The 22,353-nt window shown below is 42.0% G+C and overlaps 1 protein-coding gene across 2 annotated transcripts in view; it reads left to right on the forward strand.

Moving 5' to 3' along the window:
* The window catches only part of PTPN11 (protein tyrosine phosphatase non-receptor type 11), a 72,709-nt gene extending 51,358 nt beyond the window's left edge, over window positions 1-21,351 (forward strand). The window contains exons 11-16 of one of the 2 annotated variants that reach the window (XM_016149758.2): window positions 2,143-2,309; window positions 3,084-3,151; window positions 3,657-3,808; window positions 14,651-14,763; window positions 16,499-16,600; window positions 17,290-21,351. In XM_016149758.2, coding sequence (XP_016005244.1) covers window positions 2,143-2,309; window positions 3,084-3,151; window positions 3,657-3,808; window positions 14,651-14,763; window positions 16,499-16,568 — 570 coding nt within the window. In that variant the 3' untranslated portion in view covers window positions 16,569-16,600; window positions 17,290-21,351. The remainder of the gene's footprint in view (window positions 1-2,142; window positions 2,310-3,083; window positions 3,152-3,656; window positions 3,809-14,650; window positions 14,764-16,498; window positions 16,601-17,289) is intronic. The other variant, XM_016149759.2, reaches the window with a different exon arrangement.
* Window positions 21,352-22,353: the final 1,002 nt, after the last annotated feature.

Below are 22,353 nucleotides of genomic sequence, written 5' to 3' on the forward strand. Positions count from 1 at the left end.
GGGAGGGAGGCTGGACGAGGAGGGGCGTGGGGCCCAGAGCACCGCGGATGGGCTGGGTTCGGTCAGCGGAGGGACAGTTCTTCTGTGGCAACAGGAGGGACAAAGGAGAAGGCGGCCGCAGATACAGCGAGGGGAACCGAAATGGATTTTCTTTATGGGCGTCATCAGACACCCAGAAAGGCCATCAACTGACATTCGAGGACTCTAAGAAGAGACAAAATAGTGGAGGAAAGTGGGGAAAAGTATGAAATAGTAATTATGTAGAAAAAGCAAGAAATGCAGTACATTTCTGGGCGGAGCTGAGTGCCCGTCTGAGGTGGTGAACACGGATATTTAGTGACAGCCCTGTCCCTTGGCTGTGTGAATTTTCTGCTCTACTTTGTTCCTTCGGTGTGAAACAGGAAGTGGGCGGTTGGGGTCTTCCAGGCCTGGGGTCTTCGCCCGGGTGCAGTGCCTGGAGAGGGAGTGGAGGGATTGGAGGTGGGATGGAGAACAAATGCCAGGGCGGGATCCTCAGCCGGAGGAGGGGTGAGGAGGCCGGTGCGGGGTGGAGGAGGGGCTCAGCGTCTGGTGAGCTCCCAGAGGTGGCCGCGGGGAGGTCGGGGGTCGTGGGGAAGGAAGAGAGCCGGAAGCCTGCACGGCTGTGGGCCCGGATAGGATGCTGGAGCTCCAGACGTCAGCGGGGTTCAGTTCTGAGGACAGTGGGGAGAGGGAGGAGGTTCAGTCTGTTGCAGACTGTGAAGGGAGCTAGAAAAAACCATCATTGTCAAGCAGAAATGCAAGAGAGATAAGAGGATGCTGGACAAAGATCCCAGATAGGGTCGTCTTCAGTTTCAGTGATAAACTCCCCATCTCCTCGTTATCAGAGGTTTTTGAGTAGCGAGTATGGGGAATGTCAGCGTCTGGGTTTCTGTTTTGTACCCTCTGATGTAGTTGCTGATACGGACCGATCATTTCTCCAGAGTTGATGGTCTCATATTACCTGCTTTTTGTATAACAGGTTACACTTTTTCTAAAGTGCTGTCACATAATCTCATTTAAGCCTCCTAACTGCCTGAGGCCGAGGCCTCAGAGACTGATTTCTGAGGAGAAGGAGCACGGGTCCACAGGGGCGGCTGGGTCTCATTCCCTGACTGTCTTCTGTGACTGTATCACCCCTTGGTTTTTTAGCTCACTGGTAACACCCAGAAAAATCTTTTCCCACAAACAAAAAGCACACAATTCAAGAAAAAAAAATCTTAATTGTGTTTCAGAGTCCTTGGCTGGCCTGAAGGTCATTGGTAGGGGACACTGGTCTAATTACTGTCTCTTTTTTAAAAATATCTCCTTTAAAAAGGTCACTTAGCTTAGACTGTCTTCAGATATATAAGAAGACGACGGAGCAATGAATAGTGCTGCTCTGTGACCTAACCTGGGTAGTCCCAGAACGTGGGGTCTTCTGCGGTCTTGGGACCACTGTTGACCTTCATCGGTGATCCCTCCCCTGAGAGGTGCCAGTGTGCTGAGTCTCCTCATCTGCTGAGCAGCGGCCGTGTGTTTAGTTGCTCTCGTTTAATCCTCACAGTGGTATTAATAGTGAGAGATTATTATTCCCATTTGCAGAAGAGGAAGTCGAGGCCTGGGGATGTCCAGGCGCTGCAGTGAGCGTGTGCTGGGATTTGGGCCTCAGTCCAGCCTGTCTTCTCATCTACGTTGCACTCAACTGGAGTTTAAAATATGATATCAGAATAAAAGCGTGTGGCCGGGGGCGGTTTGGGTACCAAAGGGAGAAGGGGAACGAGTGACGTGAGGGAAGACAGCCCTGTGTCTCCTGAGCTGAGGTACATGTGGACGAAGAGGATCCGCACCATTGCCGGCCACTGATGATTCAGAGGGCCGATGTCAGGTCGGCGTCTCTTGAAGAACAGATTGCCGCAGTAGACATCTGAGTTCTGGTGACAGAGGCAGAGAGTTGCCTCCGGGATTGCCCAGTCAGGTCCAAAAGGAGAAGCGATCTGGGAAAGTCTGAGGGGGACCTTCAGATGGAGCGTGAGCAGCTCCCAGGCCAGCCAGTGCCTTTGGCTCCCGTAGGCTCTGAGAAAGCTCGAAACTGGGCAAGGCCTCAACTCCTTGATTTATTTAATTCTTTTCTGGTTTTTCTTGGCTCTACTCCAGGGGAATACGGAGAGAACGGTCTGGCAATACCACTTTCGGACCTGGCCGGACCACGGAGTGCCCAGTGACCCCGGGGGCGTGCTGGACTTCCTGGAGGAAGTCCACCATAAGCAGGAGAGCATCGTGGACGCGGGGCCTGTGGTGGTTCACTGCAGGTGACAGCCCCTCCCTTCTCTCCAGACCACAGCCCCGGGGTCTCCTAGGCCCAGGGCTTCTTTTTATCTACCCACCCCCACCTCTTTAACAGTGGGGAAAATGTAATCTTATTTGAGCCATGGATAAACTACATTTAGAGACACTTTTGTAGAGTAATTTAGGGTCCATCTCTTTGATTGTGATTTTATTCTTTATACCACAGAAGTGAGATATATTTTTGCCTCTGATAATACACTTGTTTGCTTCAAATGATTTGGACCGGTCCCCACCTAGGCTTCTGGAAACTATGCTCATGGCCTCCACCCCAGTTTGCAGGGGTCAGGTGCCTAAGTTTGGCTTTCACGATTATACTGGGGAAAGTTTGGTTTCCTAAATCTCATCCATATGTAGGGCAAGTAGATGTGTATGAAACTACTTATTCTTTGCCAGCCTTTTTCGTGTGTGAGCCCGGGCTTTTTCATGATTCACATTTAATCCTCGTACCATCCCTGGAAAGTATGTACTGTTATCGCCGTTTCAGAGATGAGCAAACTGAGAATCAGAGAAGTAAAGAGACATGCCTCAGGCACATTGTGCTGGACAAGCTGGGCTCCAAGTGCAGGTTGGACTGACTCTAAAGTCCTCTTAGCAAATATATTTTCAAATATAAATAGACAATCTTAAAAATACTCCCAAGAGCAGACACTGGTTCTGTTAAAATTAATAGCTGGTTTTGAGTATAAAACCCCCACGAATGGCTCCAATGTCATTACTTTTTGTCCTTCTGCCCACAGTGCTGGAATTGGCCGGACAGGGACGTTTATTGTGATCGATATCCTTATTGACATCATCAGAGAGAAAGGTAGGTCATCCAGGGGGCAAGAAGCTACAGTTCCTGTTTTTAGTACATGGAAGGAAAGTACTGGTGAAAATAGCCTGGGAATGGAAATTTGAATGTTCAGAATTTTTCACAAACATCTGGGCTGAAGATTTCAACTTTCAGTCCATTTTCCCGAGAACAGAAATGATGCTATTTGAGCTTTTGGCATACAATGAAGCCTAGGGTTTGTCAATCCCACTGCTGTGGCCTTTTGTTGACGTTGTGGGGTCTCTACCCAGCCACCTAATCCTTGCTGATGGAGTGGGGTGGCGCTGTTGGGGAGTAGGGGGATCCTGACTGCTGACACTTTAATCTTCTGGGATCCCTGGCATCGGTCAGAAGGCCTGTGCTGTAGCCGTCAGAGCATGTTTGGTGAGAACATTAAAGACTAAATTTGTTTTACCTGAGTCTGCTACAAATTGCACAGTAAACAACTTTACTGCGGCTCTGCAGTTTCTCCTGATGCTTCGTGGTACTTGCTTTACAGGCGTCGACTGCGACATCGACGTTCCCAAAACAATTCAGATGGTGCGGTCTCAGAGGTCAGGGATGGTCCAGACAGAAGCACAGTACCGATTCATCTATATGGCCGTCCAGCATTATATCGAAACACTACAGCGCAGGATTGAAGAAGAGCAGGTACCAAGCCTGGCCGGGCTGGCACGCGGATTCTCATTTTCTTTTCTGAGCGGCTTGCGGATGCTCTCCTTTCGATCAGGGCAGGTTCTGATTGGCGACTGACTACATTTGGGAATGGAAAACGAGGTCCCAGCCAGTAAGGGCGTCTCTGAAAACCCTTCCCTACTTCGCCGATCTGAGTTTTCAGTCTGGAGGAGCTCAGGCGGGAGGGCGCCATGCTGTCATCCTGACCTGACAGATTGGAGAACTGCCACGTAGAAAGGGTAGGAGTTTCCCAGGCTCACACAGCGTGCTTAGAACTCAAAGCCTCGAAGTTTCCAGCCAGTTCCAGTTTTGATCCAGGCCATATTTATCCTGATTTCATCTCTTAAATGAATGCTTCACTCTTAATAGCACACAGTGGTTTGAACCACCAATTTAGTCTAGTTGGAAACAGTGAAATTTCAGTTTTAATAAGCATGCAGAATGAAGAAGAATGTGGAGTTGGAGCATTTCCATTTGAAGCTATTCATAACAGACACAAAGCGGAGTTAATTAGGAATAAGCTGAGACGAGGGAAATGAGGAGACTGCTCTTTTGGGGAGCTGTGCTTATCTCCCTCCCCTCCCCCACCCCAGCCCCATCTCTATGCTGCAGATGGGGTAGTGCCTACACATCTGTGATATTTGCCTGCTTTACCCTGTTTATTGCCTCCCAGAGAGCTCAGCTTCTCAAAATGGAACTAAAATCTTCTCAAAACGGGACCTGCCACCTAATTGAAAGATTTCTAGGCCTAGCAGAACAGGAGCCACGTTATCACAGAACTTGCTTAGCCAGTTAGTTAGTAGGTTCTCAGTCCACACAAGCACACTCACTGGATAGTTTCAGTATACAAAAACATCTTCGGAAACAGTGTTTGTATAGAAACGTAAGGTCAAATAACCAACCAGCTACAGGTTTTGAACTTTCGTGCTTTAAATCTGACTGTGTGTTATTGTAAGTGCTATGAAATATTTAGATGGTTGCTATAGGCTACCATATACTTGTCTTCTGGTTATATGTAATTTGGGGCAGGAATACTTAAAGAAAAGGACTCCCGATAAATACAGAGAGAATGCTGCGGCACACTGGAATGAATTGGAAGCTGGGAATCTCGAAGCATGTAGTGTAGTCTTGCCGGGGAAAGCTGGGGAAAGACCTCTTATTTCATTCAGAGCTCTGGGTTTTATCCTTGTTCGGGAGAATTGAGAGACTTCCCCTTCCAGCTTTGATAGCACTTCAGATCTTCTCGTTACCATATATGGTCTCTCTGACCCTAAATCTGAGGTTATAATTTGGATTTAGGAACTTAAAAAAAACCACTTTTTTTACTACCCCTTTTTTTGGAGGGGGGGTGAGGGTAGACAAAAGCAAAACATTCTCTAATCATTTAAGTATTATGGACTATAGAATATAGAAACTGAATGTCCCTGGTAATCCCACCCCACGAGGGCTTAGATACATGCCTGAAAGCTTTCATTCATTCATTCATTCATTCTATTCATTCAGCCAATACTTTTTTGGTGTCAATATGCCTTGGTATTTTTAAAAAATTATATAGGCTTAGATTAATTATTTTTTAAAATGAGATCCTTATAATATGTAGTTTTCTGCATTGTATTGTTTGATTCAGTGTAGGAACTTGCTATCTGATTTCATGATAAAGAAGTACTTTCAATTAGCAAAAGGTTAAAGGCAGACTTAAAAACATTGAACTCATCCGATTTTAAAATTAAGAAGAAAACTCATTCGTGGTAATTGATTATATTGAAATACAGTCATTTCCAAAATTGTCAAGAGGTAAGAACGGTGGGAGTGAAAGAATTTGCAAAGAAGGATAAATGAAAAAGAGAAAATGAGTTATGGGTAGAGAGTAGTAGGGAAGGAAGTAGAGAAATAAGACAACATGGGGCAGGAGGAAATGCAGAACCGGAGGTGGGAATCGAGGGGAAAATGCAAATAAAGCAAGATAGAGAAAATTCTCAAGTTTTTATAGATGGTTCTTACTGCCATTTACTTGAAAGTAGATTTTTTTGTTAACTTCCATTTACAGTATTAATTTTTTTTATTTGCAAAAAACAGCACGTGGAATTCCCTTCACCCAGCTTTCCTGTTAACATTTTAATACACTTACTTTATTATTCATTCATATTTCTCCCAGTCTCTCTCTCGCCCCTTCCTTCTTTCTCTTTCTGTATATAATTTTTTAATGAAGTGTTTGTAGGTCGCATTATCGCCCCTTTGCCTCTAAATTCTCTGATGCGTATTTCTTAGAAACAAGGATATTCTCTTATCTAACCGTAGTAAAACTATCAAAATCAGGAAACTAACATCGATATAAAACTGTTTTCTGACCTACAGACTGTATTCGAAATTTGCCAATTTGTCCTATTAATATCGTTTATGCGGTCCAGGCTCACATGGTGCATTTAATTCTCATGTATCTTTAGTTTCTTTTAATCTGGGACAGTTTCTCGGTCTTTATCTTTCATGACGTTGACATTTTTTAAGAGTTCAGGCCAGTTTTTTGGTAGAATGCCCCTCAATTTGGATTCGTAAGGTGTTTTCTCTTGCTTAGATTCAGGTCATGCATTTTCAACAGTACTGTCACAGAAGTAATGTGTCTCTCACGTCAGAGGATCCTTCTGTTGATTTCTTTCATTATTGTTGGTTAGATTTCTCCAATGTCAACTTACTATTTTTTCCCTTTTTAATTAGTATCCGGTAGGTGCATACTTGAGATTAACCAATTCTGCATCATACTTTTGCCCACTAACTAATTTCACACTCATTCATTACCTGGAAAAATTATTCCCGTGATATTTGCCCTGTGGCGATTTTCTCTTTCCATCATTCCCTTTTCATCTGTTAGAGGCCTACTATTAAGGAAGAGTTTTCCCTTCTCTCTTAGTTATTTTTTCATTTATATATTTATGTCAGAGTGGATCACAGTCTATTACTTTTATTTGTTGCTTAAATTGTCCCAAATTTGGCGAGTGTGAACCTTTTCAGGTTGGTTCCTGTGTCCTTTTGATATGTTTTCATTTTTGAGTACTTCTTTACACTTTCTGATACCACAAGATGATCCAGGTTCACCTTGTACTTTCCCAGCCATTTATCAAAGGAGTCCTGTTTCTTTCTATCAGAGAGTTGGTATTTTGAAGCCAAGATCTGGGTACTGGGTGTGCTTGTCTATGCCAACATAATAGTTTTTTAATTGCTAATTAGCTAATTAATTACTGTTCTAGTCCAGTTCTCTTTACATACACACACATACACACACACATACATACAACTCTCCTTCCCCCCTCCAATAGGTTTTTCTAAAATGAACTTTTTCTTTTGGAACAATTTTTAGTATTGAGATTTCCTCTAACCTTCGTCCAGTTTCCCCTAATGTTAGCATCTTGTATAACTGTGGTACATTTATCAAAACTGAAATATTAACATTAATTAATATTGCTATTAATTAAGCTCTACCATTTATTTGGATTTCACCAGTTTATCCGTTGGTACCTTTTCCTGTCTTCTAATCCGGTCCAGGATCCTGCGCGTTTCCTCTGATCTGTGATAGTTGATTGGTCTTTGCCGGCTTTCATGACTGCAGCGGTGGGTGTCAAGCCACGTCTGTTGTTAGGGAACCTGCTTTACGGCAGTGGCAGCTGCTGCCGCACTTTTGCCCATTGCAGCTGTAATGCGGGGCCATTGCTGAGGGAACTGCTTTATGGCAGGGGCAGCATTTCACCACGTTGTGAATGTCGGGCACTTCAGTTTGGGGTTTTCTGGTGTTTTCCAGTAAGCTTAGGCTGGGGCAATGGCTTTTGGGAAGAGTACTACAGAGGGGAATGGTACTCTCGTTCCCCTCTGTGGTATGAGAAGTGTCCTTCTCGTTGCTCAGGGTCTGCCCAATAAGTGACAACATGGCCTGGTGATGGTAGCCTCTGTCACGTGGTTTAGGTCATGTCTGCCAGATACCTCTCGCTGGACCACGACTCTTCTCCCTATCTTTACTCCGTTCTTGGGACGCGAGTCACTTAGTGCAGACCAAACCCCAGGGAAGGGAAATTAGTCTCCATATATCCTGGAGTGGGTAGTATCAATGTAACTTACTTAGAATTCTTTTGTAAGAAAGATTTATTCCCTTTCTTCATTTATTTATCCAATATCTCCAAGATTATTTACTATTTACAGTTGAACCTGAACAACATAGGTTTGAACTGTGTGGATCCACTTATACACAATTTTTTTCAATAAATACATATAGTCTGTGAATGTGTTTTCTTACAATTTTCTCCATAATGTTTTCTGTAGTTTACTTTATTGTGGGAATATAGTATATGACACGTATAACAAAATAAGTGTTACTTGACTGTTCATGTTATTGATAAGGCTTCTGGTCAACAGTAAGCTATTAGTAGTTAAGTTTTGGGGGAGTCAAAAATTATATATGGATTTTCGACTCCATGAGAGGTTGGCATCCCTAACCCATGTGTTGTTCAAGGATCAACTGTATTTATATCAGTATGGACTCAACAATATTTATTTTATACTTCGGATTATAATTTAATAATGTGCTATTTGTTTTATTATTCAGATTGTTGCAGCTTTGGTTATTGGGAGGTTTTTCGAGTTGGCTCCTGCGTCCCTTTGACATGTCCCTATCCTTTTGTTTTTGAGCACATCCTTACCTTCTGGCACTATAAGATGCTCCAGGCTTATCTTACGTTTTCCTCATCCTGGCGCTAGAATCAGCCATTTTTGTGTGGTGTGCTGATTCAGTGTACTAAAGACTGGCACATAGAAACCAAGTTCTGCGTGTCGGGTGTGCTTATTGCTAGTGGGTGTTACTGCTTCTACGTCCTCTCAGTAGACAGAGCTGGGAAATAATGCCGCAATATTAATCATGTATTCGCATAAATCTGTAATAGTTTCTCTGGCTACGTGTATGTATATTAAGCTCAACCTGAGTTCATACTGATGTCTCCTTCTCTAACTCAGCATCCCGGGGTTCATTCTAGCCATCCCCTTATTTGTAACGTCTCTAACTTGGAGAAACCTGGCTGCCTGATGTACAGTTTATTTGCTCATTTACTTAACCCTAATATGTAAAATAGTTTCAGAATTGTTAACCTGTACTCCTTTGGAAATCAGATTTACAAACTAGGCAATTCTCCTTTGAAGGAAGTAATTATACATCCCACAAGGAGTGTCTTTAAGCTGCAGTATTTTCTCTGAGCAAACCATACCATAGGATGGAAGTTACCTTTAAAAATTCTGTAATCACACTGAGCCAGGAAAGAAATGCACCCGTGCGGGCTGAATTTAAGTTGTCGCCATCGAGACTTAAATTGGCGTGGCACGGTAGTCACCGCTCAGCTTTTCATATTTTATATTTTGTTAAACCTTTCGTTCGGTGTTCCTTTAAGAAATCTTCGGGTGCCTCTTGTTTTCCAGACACTGATTCGATGCAAAGGATATAACAGAACCAGACAGACATAGCCGTTGCCTCGTGGAACTTAAGTTTCACCACGTGGGCAGTTTGAGTTAACGCGAGGCCAGGCCCCCATGTGTCCTGACTATTTTGTTTATTTCCCTACACTTGTGCTTCTTCACAGATCTTCCTTAATTTCCTCAGTCCAAGAAAAGGGCATTTATTTTCACGTCTGTTCCTTCGGTTATTCATTCCTGCGTTAGTTGAAGTGGGTCGCACTATGTGCTGGGCACTGGACCAGATACTGGGAATGTAAGTGGCCGTGCTCACGAAGTGGGAATAAATTGGTACGGTCGGAGTAGAGGGAATCAGAGGGAGAGCATGGGGTATGATGGGTGGGACTGGAAGAGTAAGCGGAGACCAGATTTTGAGGGGGCGGGGCTTGCAGCAGGAGTGTGACATAAAAAGATCCTCCATTTAAAAAGGGGGGCCCCGGCTTGTGGGGAGAGAATGAGTATGTTCTAGGCTTGAGCAGCTGCAGGGGGGCCATGTAGGTGAGAACCGATGGTAGTTTGGACAGGGCGGGTGGGGCCAATAGTGAGCACGGAGAGAACCAGGAAGACTTTGCTATAGATATGGAAGGAGTCAAGGTGTCTGTAAGCCTGACATCGGAACCCAGGCGTCTTGTTGCCCTGTAGCCTACAAGGGCATTTGCAGTTTACCGTCTCTTCCTGCTCTCGGTGTTTGGGCTTTTTTGTAATTTACAGTTCAAGAATGTAGCTGGAGTTCCTTCACATGGAGAGATATTTAATGCCAGATGAGTTTAGAGCCTGTGGTTAGTTCCTTCTCTCAGCCTTGGCACTGTGACAGTTGGCAAGGCCATAGGATTTATTATAAACATTTCAGAAGGCTTGGTACATATGCTCTGTTATTGAATTTGGGTGGATGATACATCAATTCCAGATCTTTTTTGGGGGGCCTCTGAAACAAATTTCCCTCCACCCCCACAAAACAAAACAAAACAAAACCCTTATCCCCTGAGGATTTTTTCCAATCTGTAAGATAGCCTGGGCTGTCACAGTACTGAGAAACAAACTTGTCTGATTTGTGAATCAGTTTCATTTCTTCTTGTTCTTCCTAAGTAAGCTAAAAATACTCTAGCATTGTTAATGCTTTTCCTTGAGCTACTTTGATTCATTGAAATCCTGCCTTATTTGTATTAATTATTCCTCATTAGAAAATTCTTTTATAATCACCAATGTAAAATATTGATTTTGACTTTTAAGAAAGTATTTAGTAGGGAGGGAGAAATGAGGAGTTACTGTTTAGTAGGTATATAGTTTCAGTCATGCAAGATGAAAACAGTCTAGAGATCTACTGTTCAGCAACTGCATATAGTTAATATTGTACTGTACACTTAAAATTTTGTTAAGAGACTATATCCCATGTTACGTGTTTTTTTTTACCACAATTTTTAAAAGAAGTATTGAGTGGAAAGCAAGTTTTTGCTTCCGTTTTTGTTTTATATTTTTAATTTTTGTTCCAAAAAATGAGTTAGGATTTTTAAATTTAGAGTAAGTTTAAAAAAAAAATAGAGTTCTCTGCCAATTTGCCCATCTAATATCTCATTTTAAATTATATTGTATCATCTTAAAAATTACTTCTTATATAAGTCAGCCTTTCAGTGCTAAAAACCTGTAGCTACTACTCAAAGGTAATTATTCATAAGGCCTTCAGATTTTTAAAAACAGTTCAAAAAATTAAAATACTGTATAGATGAAGCAACACATTTTCTCCTTGGATTTCTTTTTTGCAACTTTTTCTCTAGACTATAAGTTCTGTAAAGACTGCTTTATAGTTAATAAATTGGTTTGGCTGTTTTGAAAGAAGCTAAATAATAGTGGCTTAAAGCAGATCTAAAAGCTTATTTCTCATCTACGTAGAAGTCTGAGTTGGAAGGTGATTTGGGATGAGTGGGTATAGGGCAGCTCTGCTCCATGGGGTCATCCAGGGATCCAGGTACATTCTTTCTTGTTCTGCTTTCCCATAGGATGTTTCTTTTCCCACATGGTCTCAGCAGGAGGAAGGAAGTGGAGGGCAAACAGCTGCCTGTGAATATGAGAGTCAGAGTTTTTCTGTAGAGTCAGTAAATCTTTTAGGCTTTGCAGGCTGCATATTCTCTCTCTCTCAGACTAGATTTGTCCCATAGGCCGTTAGTCTGCCAGCCCTTCTTTTAAGGACGTGATGTGGAAATCACACACTTCCTCACCTGTAAAATAGGGTTACTAATAGTATCTATTTCAAAAGGTGGTTAGGAGGATTAAAATGTTAACTGGTTTCATTATATTAATTGATATTTAACTCCACCCTTGAAAGAGATTTAGCACATTTTTTAACCTGATTTTTGACATGATTTGTGACATTTACATCTCTATAATTGCCACAGTTGTTTAATGTTAGCACTGTATATAAATCATTGGACTAGTCTTTATCATGATTTCTTTTTCTTGGAATTCTTTATTTTGATTTGATTTAGTGTCTCTTTTGGCTAGATTTCATTATCTGGTGGTTGTTTAAAAAGATATTTGATTCCAAGTTTTTATGTGCTAGAAAATGTCTGAACACTGGTTTTTCTATCTAAAGGATAACTTTGCAGTGTATAAGATTCTTGGGTCATTTTCCTCTCACCCCAGGATTTTTTAGACTTATGTGTCTGGGTCGAAGTCTAAAGTCAATTTTATTATTTATTTCCCTTATATGCGATTAACTTTGCTTGGAGATCCAATCCAGACAGAGTTTTACTTTATTGTTGATGTTCGAGAAATTAATTGTTAAGTTTTTCTTATGTTATGTGCCCTTTCAAAATGTAGGTTCAGGGTTTTTTTGTTTGTTTTAAATTTTAGGAACATTTTCTAGCATTATGTCTTAGAACATTTTTTTCTGTTTGATTTCTTCCTATCCTCAGGAATTCTATGTATAGTAAATCTTTTATTTGCTCTTTCCATCACTTTTATGTATTTTATTAATCATTTTTTTAGTATATTTTCACTAATCTATCTACAATGTTCCATTCTGTGTTTTCAGTTATTTTCACTGCCTTCAATTGGATTTAGATTTCTAATATTTATTTTTTCTTCTTTTATTTCTTTCCGTTGCTTTAGCAGCTTTCTTTCCATCTCCTCCCTCTTATAATGTCTTACTCTGTTAAGAAAGCTCTTATCTGTAAAGCCTGTGATATTAATGCAGAACTATTTGTCTTTATCTCTTCTTTGTTTAGTTTCTTTTGTGATGTGTTTTCTCCATCTGCCTTTTTTTTTTTTTTATTGTTCCCTTTCTCCTTTGGTAGCTTTCCCCATCCCCCATGCCCCATGCTCATATTGGCCCTGTGCTGACCCTTCCATTATCAGGTGGGTCCGTAGTGAGGGGAGGCAGATGAACGAAGAGGTCCATGGCTTCGATTTGGGTTTGTCGTTTCAGGTGCCTTGTCGCCTTTGCCCTGGGAGCACATCCTTGTGTTGGAGTTCAGGGGTCAGTGTGACTCTGTTAAGCCTGTGGAGGCAGAGGGCTAATGACACTCCCTTCTATCCCTGCCTCGCCTCCAGTCTGCCACAGCTAGGGGGTGGCGGTGGACAGCAGAAAGGGCCCGTCAGAATGCGGGCCTCTCCTGGGCCTGCTGTGGCTCCCCCACGCCCCCGGGCCTCATTTCTGTGACAGTGACATACAGGGGGGTCCTTTTTCCTGCTGTAGTCTGAGTGTATGTGTGTCAGTTCTCAGCTTCCTCCTGATCTTGGTCCAGCTTTCACCGTATTATAGCAGAGATGCTTCAAAGATTGTAGTTGTAACATTCCCTTGTTTTATATATAATAAGATTTTCCTCTTTTTATTAACTGTTGTTTTGATGAGTTTTGAGTAAGGAGAAGATAAAGAAACTTCATCGGGAGGTTTAATTCCTTTTATGCTTTACATTTTATTTTGAAAAGTTTAAAAAGTACAGTGCCACACTTATAATCAGCCATTTGGTTTCGTCACGTTTCTTTCAAGTCTTTTTCCTTTCATTAATGCCACCAAGGGTAGCAGGTTCAGCCGAAGCTCCCTTTGATCGCCACCCCCGGGTCCACCCCTCTTCTCCACCCTTGAGACCCCAAGGCAGTCATTAGCCCTGCAGTCTCTTTATGTTTTAAAGTACAAATGCAGATGTCTATACACGATATAGGAAATTGTTTTATATGTTTAGGAGATTTAGCCAAATGATACACAGTCTTATCGTTCTGCAATTTGTGTTTTTCCACCTAACGTTGTTTATGAAATCTGTTTTGATAAACACACATATGTGCACACACACATGCACGTACACTCTTTGTTCCTCTTCGCTGTTGCATGTTATGTCACGATATGAATACGTCACATTCATTTATTCTCTTGGACATTGTTAAGAATGGCGCATCACTGGGCATGCTTATACAGCTCTTTTAGGCATAAGTGCATGAGTTTCTCAAGAAATAAATGTTCATGGTTATAGGAGATATGCCTTTTCAATATTATTAGATACTAACTAGTTGGTCCTGCCAGTACTGACTAATTGCACACCCAAGTGGTGGTACCAACTTACCCTCTTACCGGTGGCGAGTGAAAGTTCCCCACGTGTATGTCAGTATCTGACATGGATACCCATTCTAACATGTGCCTTTCCCTCTGTACCCTTGTAGTGAATGCAGCGTTATGTAGTGATAGCCATTGGATGGATTAGATTTCCAGAATTGGTTATTCCTAGGTGAATCTAGGAGTAGAGTGACAAATCATCTAAGTGAAATCCTACCCAATGTAGTTCAATCTGCATCTGAGATAAGATTACATTCTACTGGCTTTCTTTGCCATATTTCACCCCCAGGGTATCTAGAGCTGAAAATAAGGTTTTTAAAAGTGCTAAAGTCTTTTCTAGGGTGGGGAAGGTATGATAAAGCGTGTTGTTGTTTCTGATAAGAGTTCCACCATCTTCATGCCTAGTTTTACTTAGAATGACTATATTTCTGAAGCTCTTTTCCCAGCTGTTTACCTGAAAATCATTACATGGGTTGCAAGTGAATTAGGAAATGATTAGATGCTAATGTAGCAAAGAAAATGTAATTTCTTTTTTAGCTCAGAAATGGATGCATTTGGTTTAAATTGTTAGTGCGTGACTCTCTGCTTTTAAATTGTATGGTTCAAAGGTACTTTTCACCTATGTGTGGTATTTACATTGAGGAAGTGGTCAATATTATAGTATTCAGGGTCCAATCTCTCTCTCTCTCTCTCTCTCTCTCTCTCTCGTGAATGCTTTTTTTCTTTTTTTTTTTGCTTCTTTATTCCTTAAAAAAAAGTCACAGTTCTTCACATATGTAATCTTCACCTTTCAGAAAAGCAAGAGGAAAGGGCACGAATATACAAATATTAAATATTCCCTAACAGACCAGACAGGTGGAGATCAGAGTCCGCTCCCGCCTTGTACCCCGACGCCGTCCTGTCCAGAGTAAGTAGTCATGAAAAAAATTCTTTTTACCTGAACATAATGCTATAGAAAAGCTTCAAAAACAAGTCTTTGTAGCACACGCCTTTCATCGGTGCTCACCTTTGTCACCCATCCGATTAGTGTGTGTTCATCAGTGGCCACCTAAACTAAATTTTCATTTATTTAAACTGAGGGTTGATTGCTACACAAGCTGTGATTATATGGGGTTATAAGTATGTCAAGTGCTGGTTCTCTGAGAGGGACCTAATTTTTCTGTTGATGGGGTGGGATTTGTCGTAGAGGTAGATAATATCTCTTTTGGTGTTTTAAGACTCTTTGCTAAGTAAAGTAAATAAATTGACCATTAATCCGTCAACACAGTCATGATCAGCTCATTTTCCACAGTCAACAGAAATCTACTTTGGGACCAAAACCAAGAGTCAGCAAGCTATAGCCCACAGACCAAATCATGGTCACAATCTGTGTTTGTACAGCTCACAAATGGCTTCTAAAGGGTTATTAAACACACACACACACACATACATGAAGAGTAGCATGTGACAGAGACTGCGTGTGGCCTGCAGAGACTAAATTATTTACCCTCTGGTTCTTTATAGAAAAACTTTGCCGACTCCTTGTTTAAACTAAAACACGATAGGAAAACATTTGTTAAATCGATTTTGTGAATGGCAATTTGCGTTATTATTTTTGTATATATTCTAAAGTCATTCTCCGGTATAACATTTGCTTCCCCCCCCCCCCCCAGAATCTTAATCTCTGTTTACTTCTGATGTGGATTTTTAAACCCCCGCTGACTTTAATACTCTCTATAAACATTTTACATAGCATATATGAGGCTTGTATTTATATTTGCTTTCTCTTTAACATTGAAATGAAATTATACAACACAAGTATTCTCTCCACCAAGCCGCCTCTTCCTTCTGCCTGCCCTTTTCTCTCCCGTGGCCCGACAGGGAAAGTTGGTATTTTAAATTGCCATCTGCAATAATCTGTGGTGGAACCAGCATGTCAGGGCCCTGGGTCCTTGCCAGAAAGCTTTCCCCACGTGTTGGCGTAACAGAATCCCTTGTTGCCAGCGCCTCTCTCTTCCCGTCATCCCGCTTGTAGGCTGCACACCCTGGACACCCCGGACCCCGAGCCCCTTCTGCTTGTTTCGTCTTACCCCTCTCAGGTCGGCACCCACAGCTGCCGGGTTCCTTGTCCTCCTGACTGCTCTGCTCTCCACTCCCCGCTCAGCAGACGGAGTCTGGACTCTGATGCGTGGACCCTCCTCCCAGGGCCCTGAACCTCACTTGAGCTTGTGTTTCCTGGTCCCCTTTACATGGCCAGATTGAGGACCCGACTGCTTCTGCATGTTCCCGTCTTAGATCTCACGCCCATTCAGGTCCTTCTGCTTGAAATTAATACTGTTCCCTCCTATATGGACATGTCCCACTGTCCTTCAGGGTCTAACCCAGATACCTTATCGTCCAGGCCTCCCTTGCTCTGCCCACCTGGAAGGCAACTCGCTTGCCTCCAAACCCCAGAGAGCAGAGAGGCTTGAGGGTCTCATTTCACTTTTAGCATCACAATTACATTGCTGTATGTTTATGTCTTAGATCCTGTCCTGGGGGCAGGAACTATGCCTGCACCATATCTGGTCCCCAAAGAATATAGTATGCACCTTACAAACAAGGCAGCTTGAACAGCATGGTCTGCATTTTTGTTGACAACATCTTCTTTCTTTTCCTTTCAGAATGCGAGAAGATAACGCTAGAGTCTATGAAAACGTGGGTCTGATGCAGCAGCAGAAAAGTTTCAGATGAGAAGACCCGCTGAGACTTCAGCACAGAAATAGGTATTTAAATGGAAGCGCCGTCTCGGTTAATCGTTTATAGCATTTGTGGCATTTTAAGCAGGCAAATCATTTGTGTTTCCGCATAGTGTATCATAATCGAGTTATACACATCAACCTCCTTTTTCCTCTCCCTACACTTCTTTGTTCATTAAGCATTAAAACCAAATGCAGAATTAACTCCAAAGGGCAAGGTTAGCACTTATCATAGAGAAACAATCGATATTGGTGATGCAACAAGAAGAATCACCGTTCTTGCAATTTCTGTTAGAGTTGGTTAACCCACGCCGTGCTGGGAGATGGTCTCTTCAGGGTCTGGGAATCATGGGGACACAGCACAGAATGGTTGGAGTCAGGACGCCTGCATTCTCATCCCAGTTGACCTCTGACTGGGATGTGACACGGGACACGGGACAACCCAGGCCTCCAGCTGGCTCCACTCCACATTTCTTCCAGCTCTGCTGCTAGAAATTCATCTCTGTCTCCTCCTGGTCAGCCACCTTTTTAGGCAGTTACCCATGTGTGATGTATGTTCTAAAGATAAGTTAGACCCTCATAGTTTCAGTCTTTCATGTTGAAATTCTCATTTCAATTAGCATATTTAAAAGCTTTAAATCTACTTTAAAATGGTTTGATGCCTTCCTAAACTTTTAGACCTGTGCTCCTTAAAAATTCTAACATTTCTTCCCCAGATATGGACTTAACCCTCTTCGTAAAAAGATCGAGAACAGATGCAAGAAAGTTTAAGCGAAGAATGAACTTGAATTTCAAAGACTCGCGTTGTGGTCAGCTACCTTTCGATAAGCAAAATTTGAAACCATTTACAGACCACTGTATTCTAACCCAACAATACCCGATTTCCAGTTACTCATTTCCTCAGACAAGAAGAAATCATCTCTACAATGTAGACAGTGTTATATTTTATAGAATTTTATTTTAAATTGAGGAAACAGTTAAATCATGCTCTATATTTTGCAGCTGGTGATGATTCATATTCTAGTTATTGGCATTTTTTTCTTTTCATAACCTGAACAAATTTAATTTTCCCCCTCATTGTGGGGGTTAACAGAGCACTTGTTAGAGGGAAAATGGGGAAAATTAAGTGACAGCATCCTATAGCAGTGAGAACAATGTCATTTATCATCACTTACTCAGTAGTGGATAATTCCTTTTCATAGCTGGTGTTTTTGGCTAAATGATAATTAAGCCAGTGCCCCAGACTATCAAAAGTTGGCTGTCTTCCTTTGAATTGCCATTAAAACATCATGGGGAAAAAAATCATGGGAACTTAAGATAAAAGGCATGTTTTCTTCTTAGCAGATGACCAGTTACTATTCAGCCAGTTGACCGAGAAGGTTGTGGTGGGGAATACGTCTGCCATATTTTTTCATTTGAATAATTGTCTTGTATTTAGAAAAAATGCATCTGTGAATAACCAGTATTTTAGTTATCAATTGTTGACAAACCACTCCAAAACATAGTGACTTAAAATGACAGTTCTTTTTTTTTTTTTTTTTGTCACTATTGTTCAATCTGGGCTGGGCTCAGCCGGGCTGTCCCTCTGCTCATCTTGCTGGTGTCACTCGCTTTCGTCACTCCTGCTGGTTGGCAGGTTTGCCGAGACGTCGGGATGGCTGGGCCTCTTTCTCTGCATGTGGTCCCCAGGTCTCTCCACGTGATCGCTCCAAGCGGCCTCACCAGCAAGGTAGCTGGATGTCTCACATGGCAGCTCCAGGCTTCTTAGTGCATAAAGCAGTAGTGGCCAGATCTTCCTAAGACGAACCCAGAAGTATCACAACATCACTTCTATTGGCCTCTATTGATGACAGCAAGTCACAGGCCCAGCACAGATTCAGGAAGAGGGGACAGATTCAGGAAGAGGGGACTGCACGAGGGCACGAAGTGGAAGTGTGGTTCATTGGGGGTCCCCAGTGGACAGACTGTCAGAACCGGTACCATGGAAAAACAGCTGTTGTTAGTTAGCAAAAGTGGAAGCTGTTAGTGACCTGGGGACGCTGAAGCTGCTTATGGTAGCTGTGTAGGCCGGAAGTCAGACCGAGAAAGAGAGAGGGCCTTCAAGAAGTGTCCTGTACCAGTTCTGCTGGTTCTTAGCATATTTTCTGAACCCTCACTTGGGAAGACTGGTCTCGGAAGGATGGATGTGTTTAGGGGGGCAGAGCATTTGAAAGCAGAACCACCCATTACCGTGGCACCCGCAGAGGGAGGCGACTGTGGTGCTTTCTTCGGGCCACTGGCGTTAGTTGGGCCTCCACGCACGTGCACGCTCAGGCCGCAGTGAGCGGGAGCGTCCTGCGGAGGCCGCTCATCAGATCGAATTAGCCGTAGCTCATTTTGGTTTTAGCCAAGCAGAAAGATTTGCTAACGTCCTACCTGAAGTGCCTTCAAAAACATCCCTTTTTGCCCAGTGTGTTGAATCATCGTTTGGTGAGTGTATTTCAACTAAAGTATCATTGGCTCACTTTGCAAAGATAACAAAATGCTATGGCAGCTTTGCCATTCAGTTATGGTCTCCTTTCTGGAATTTTTCTTGCTTTTGCTCCTGAAAGGAAGGACTAGATCCAGAACCGGCAGTAGCTCCCTCCTGAGGTCTTTATCGCCCTTGAAACCCTGAGGTCATTTTCACAGACAAAACATACAGTGTTCCCCGCCCCTCGCCTCCCCATCCATTGAACTTAGAATTGTTTCAGAACACAGGTGTGGCCTGAAGGTCATTACCTTTTGAGAGGAGCGTAAATGACTACTCTCTTCTTGTCAAGCCCGAAAAGAGAGATTCCAGTTCACTATTTGCAATAAGGATCTCGAATCCTGTTCTTTTTATTGCTTGTCACATTGAATGGTTGGTTCTCTATTTTGCCTCGAAATCCATGAAAATGTTTTGACTCTGGACTTTGAGGCCAAAGTCTTTCACCAGCATACAAGGGTTTGATGGTACAGATATACCTGCTGCATTAAGTCTCTGCCTGTAGCATCAGATCAGTTGCTTTTACCCTTGGGTGTGCGTGTGTGGGGGGGGGGGACACCTGATTTTGGTTAGGTCTTGTTTGCTACAGGACATTGATGAATTTAGATTTCCCTCCACGAAGTCAGCAAACTTATTTCAAGACAAGATTATAAGAGTCCCTAGGTCGCTCAGGCTTGTCATATGTTTGATGAAAGGTGATTGCAGGTTCTCAGATGAGATTTCTCTATGTAGGATGGAGTCAGGCAGAGGGGTGGTGAAGATGGGGGGAGCTCAAGGTGTGGATTTAAAAAATTATGGAAACGAAAGTTCCAAAGAGGTGGTTTCTGAGAAAGTCAGAGGGTCCAGAGCCAGAGCAGTCAGTAATAGTTGAATCAGGTTACCTGGAAAATAGGTATGATAGATGCAGGTACACAGTCTGCTTCTGGGTTGCCATGGACATTAAATTTGCACAATATCCCATAGCTGGTTGAGTATTTTAAAATTATAAGCATAAGGTTTTATATGTGGGGTGAAATGATCTGGATGTGATATTGGGGTTTTGTTTTGTTTTTTTTAAAGCCAAATTTCAGTCTTAATAGCTTTTATGAAAAATTAGATGCCTCATATCTGGTGTGTGGCCCTCCTGAAAATTGTGGTCATCCCTCCGGTTGAAATCAGTAACTTTTCAAATGTGGCTAAATGGGGATGAGAAAATACATATACAACTTTCTTGGCGTTTTGCATTCTTGATGGAGCCCAGTTGCTTTGGAACGGCCAGGAAAATCATCAAGATTACTTTTAGGGGTTATTTTACTGGAGCTTTTAAGAACTAGAAATAACTGGGGTTATTTCTAGTTCAGGGGATGTGGAAAGGTATGCAATTGTGAAGTGTTTTATTGTAGCTTATTAACCTATAAGGGAAACTTAGACTGTGGACATAAGGTCAAACCCAGTGCAGTTTTTGTTTTCTGTGTGTTGTTGGGGAATAAAGTTTTATAGAGCAAGCACATGGCCTCCCTGATTTCACGATGCCTTTATTAGGATCTGTATCATCCCTTAATTTTGTGGAAAAAAATTTTCCCTTCTTCCTCTTGAAAAGTAAGTTCCAAAATATAGTTTATTGTATCTTCCATCATTAAAAAATTTGTTCCTTTTTACTATGGGCAGTTCAAACAAGGCAAAAATGTTAAACAGTTGGTTTAAGTGTGTTGTATAACTTTGCTGTATATCAAACTAATTTTTATAAGTTTTCATCCTAAACCTCAAATCATGTAATTAATAATTTGCCTGTTTATTTATGACCTAATTGTGATTCTTTTATTAATAAAAGCTAATGGAAAAGGATCCTTTATTAAGCTGATGAGTAGACCTACATTTAATTTTCTTGCAGTATATGAAGTATTGTACCAGAGTATTAAAAGATATGTAATATTTTATTGATAAATCTATCCTTTAAAAGGAATACATTTAGGATGTCATCATTTTGATGTGAATCATGTAAATGTTGATAATATGCACTGTTTATTATACATTTAGTGTTTCAAGAGATTCACTTAATTGCCTTTTTGCCCACGTATATTATGTAGTCTATTTGCAATTGTTTTTAAAAAGTGACATTAAAAGAATAGTTTATGTAGAGAAACATTAGTGGATGTTAATTGTCTCCCCACCTGTATTTATGGGTGTTAGTTCAACTGCTTTGCTAGTTGCAAAGCCATATTATCAGAGTAAAAGTGTATTTGTAAACTGTATGGGAACTAAAAATTAGGAATAAAACCATTTTCTTATATTATGGTATTTGTCATTTACTTCATCAGAAATGTCCAGGAAAACTTGAATTCTGGGTCACTCAACCTCTTTGTCACTCAGCACTGGCAAAATACTGACAGTTAGCAGCTCTTACCTAGAAGGTGATTTGGAAAAAAGAGAATGAATGACTCGGCTCCTCAAGCGTTTATTAAGTGCCTACTCTCTGAATGGCTTTGGGAGACAGAAAGGGAATTCTTTTTGGAAGAAACTTGTGAGTAACGAATAAAAAGTGTGTCTGTGTAAAATATACAGGAAATGATTACACGCGTAATGTGAATAGTACCGGGTGGATATATGAAGAAAGATATAATAGGGGAGCCGTGGAGGTGTGAATTATGTGCTATAGGATGTCAGCTCTTCCCTATAGAATAGGTTTAGCCTCCATGGCCCACAGCCGTTTGCCGCTTCTGACAGTGCTGCGTTAACATTGGCAGAAAGAGATTTTACAAATAAAACAGGTAGTTATTAAGTTTTCTGTTGCGAATCTCGGGAATGATTTGTTATTTACACTGTAAAACACTATCGCCTTCCTTTCAGTCTCAGTTGAGGTATTTATCGCATATAATCAGAGGTAGCTGGGTTAGTTGGTCAGACCAGCCACCTATCCACTCAAAAAAAAAATACTGAGCACCTTCAAAATACAAGGCACTGCACCTGTGCTGGACACACACAGGTAAAGCAGTGACTGAAACAGATATGATGGTCGTTGCCATGGTGGCAACTTTCTAACAGGGGAGCTAAGCCTCGTGCAAGTCAGAAGACAGTTGTACTTGGGATAAGCTCTATCGAAGAGACGGGGTGCCGAGACAGAGCAGGGGAGACCAGGATTAGACAAGCAATTGCAGGTGGGACGCGCGTTCCGAAGCGGGGCCGAAGGTGCGTGTCACGGGAACGGGATCCTGCAGGTGACGACGTCTGCTGGGTTTGCGTCTTGCGGCGCTGATGTTTACTCCCTCGCGCTTCAGAAGAAACGTGAGCTATGTAC

The sequence above is a fragment of the Rousettus aegyptiacus genome, unplaced genomic scaffold (genome assembly GCF_014176215.1).
Source record: "Rousettus aegyptiacus isolate mRouAeg1 unplaced genomic scaffold, mRouAeg1.p scaffold_m13_p_5, whole genome shotgun sequence".
Taxonomy (NCBI): Eukaryota; Metazoa; Chordata; class Mammalia; order Chiroptera; family Pteropodidae; genus Rousettus; species Rousettus aegyptiacus.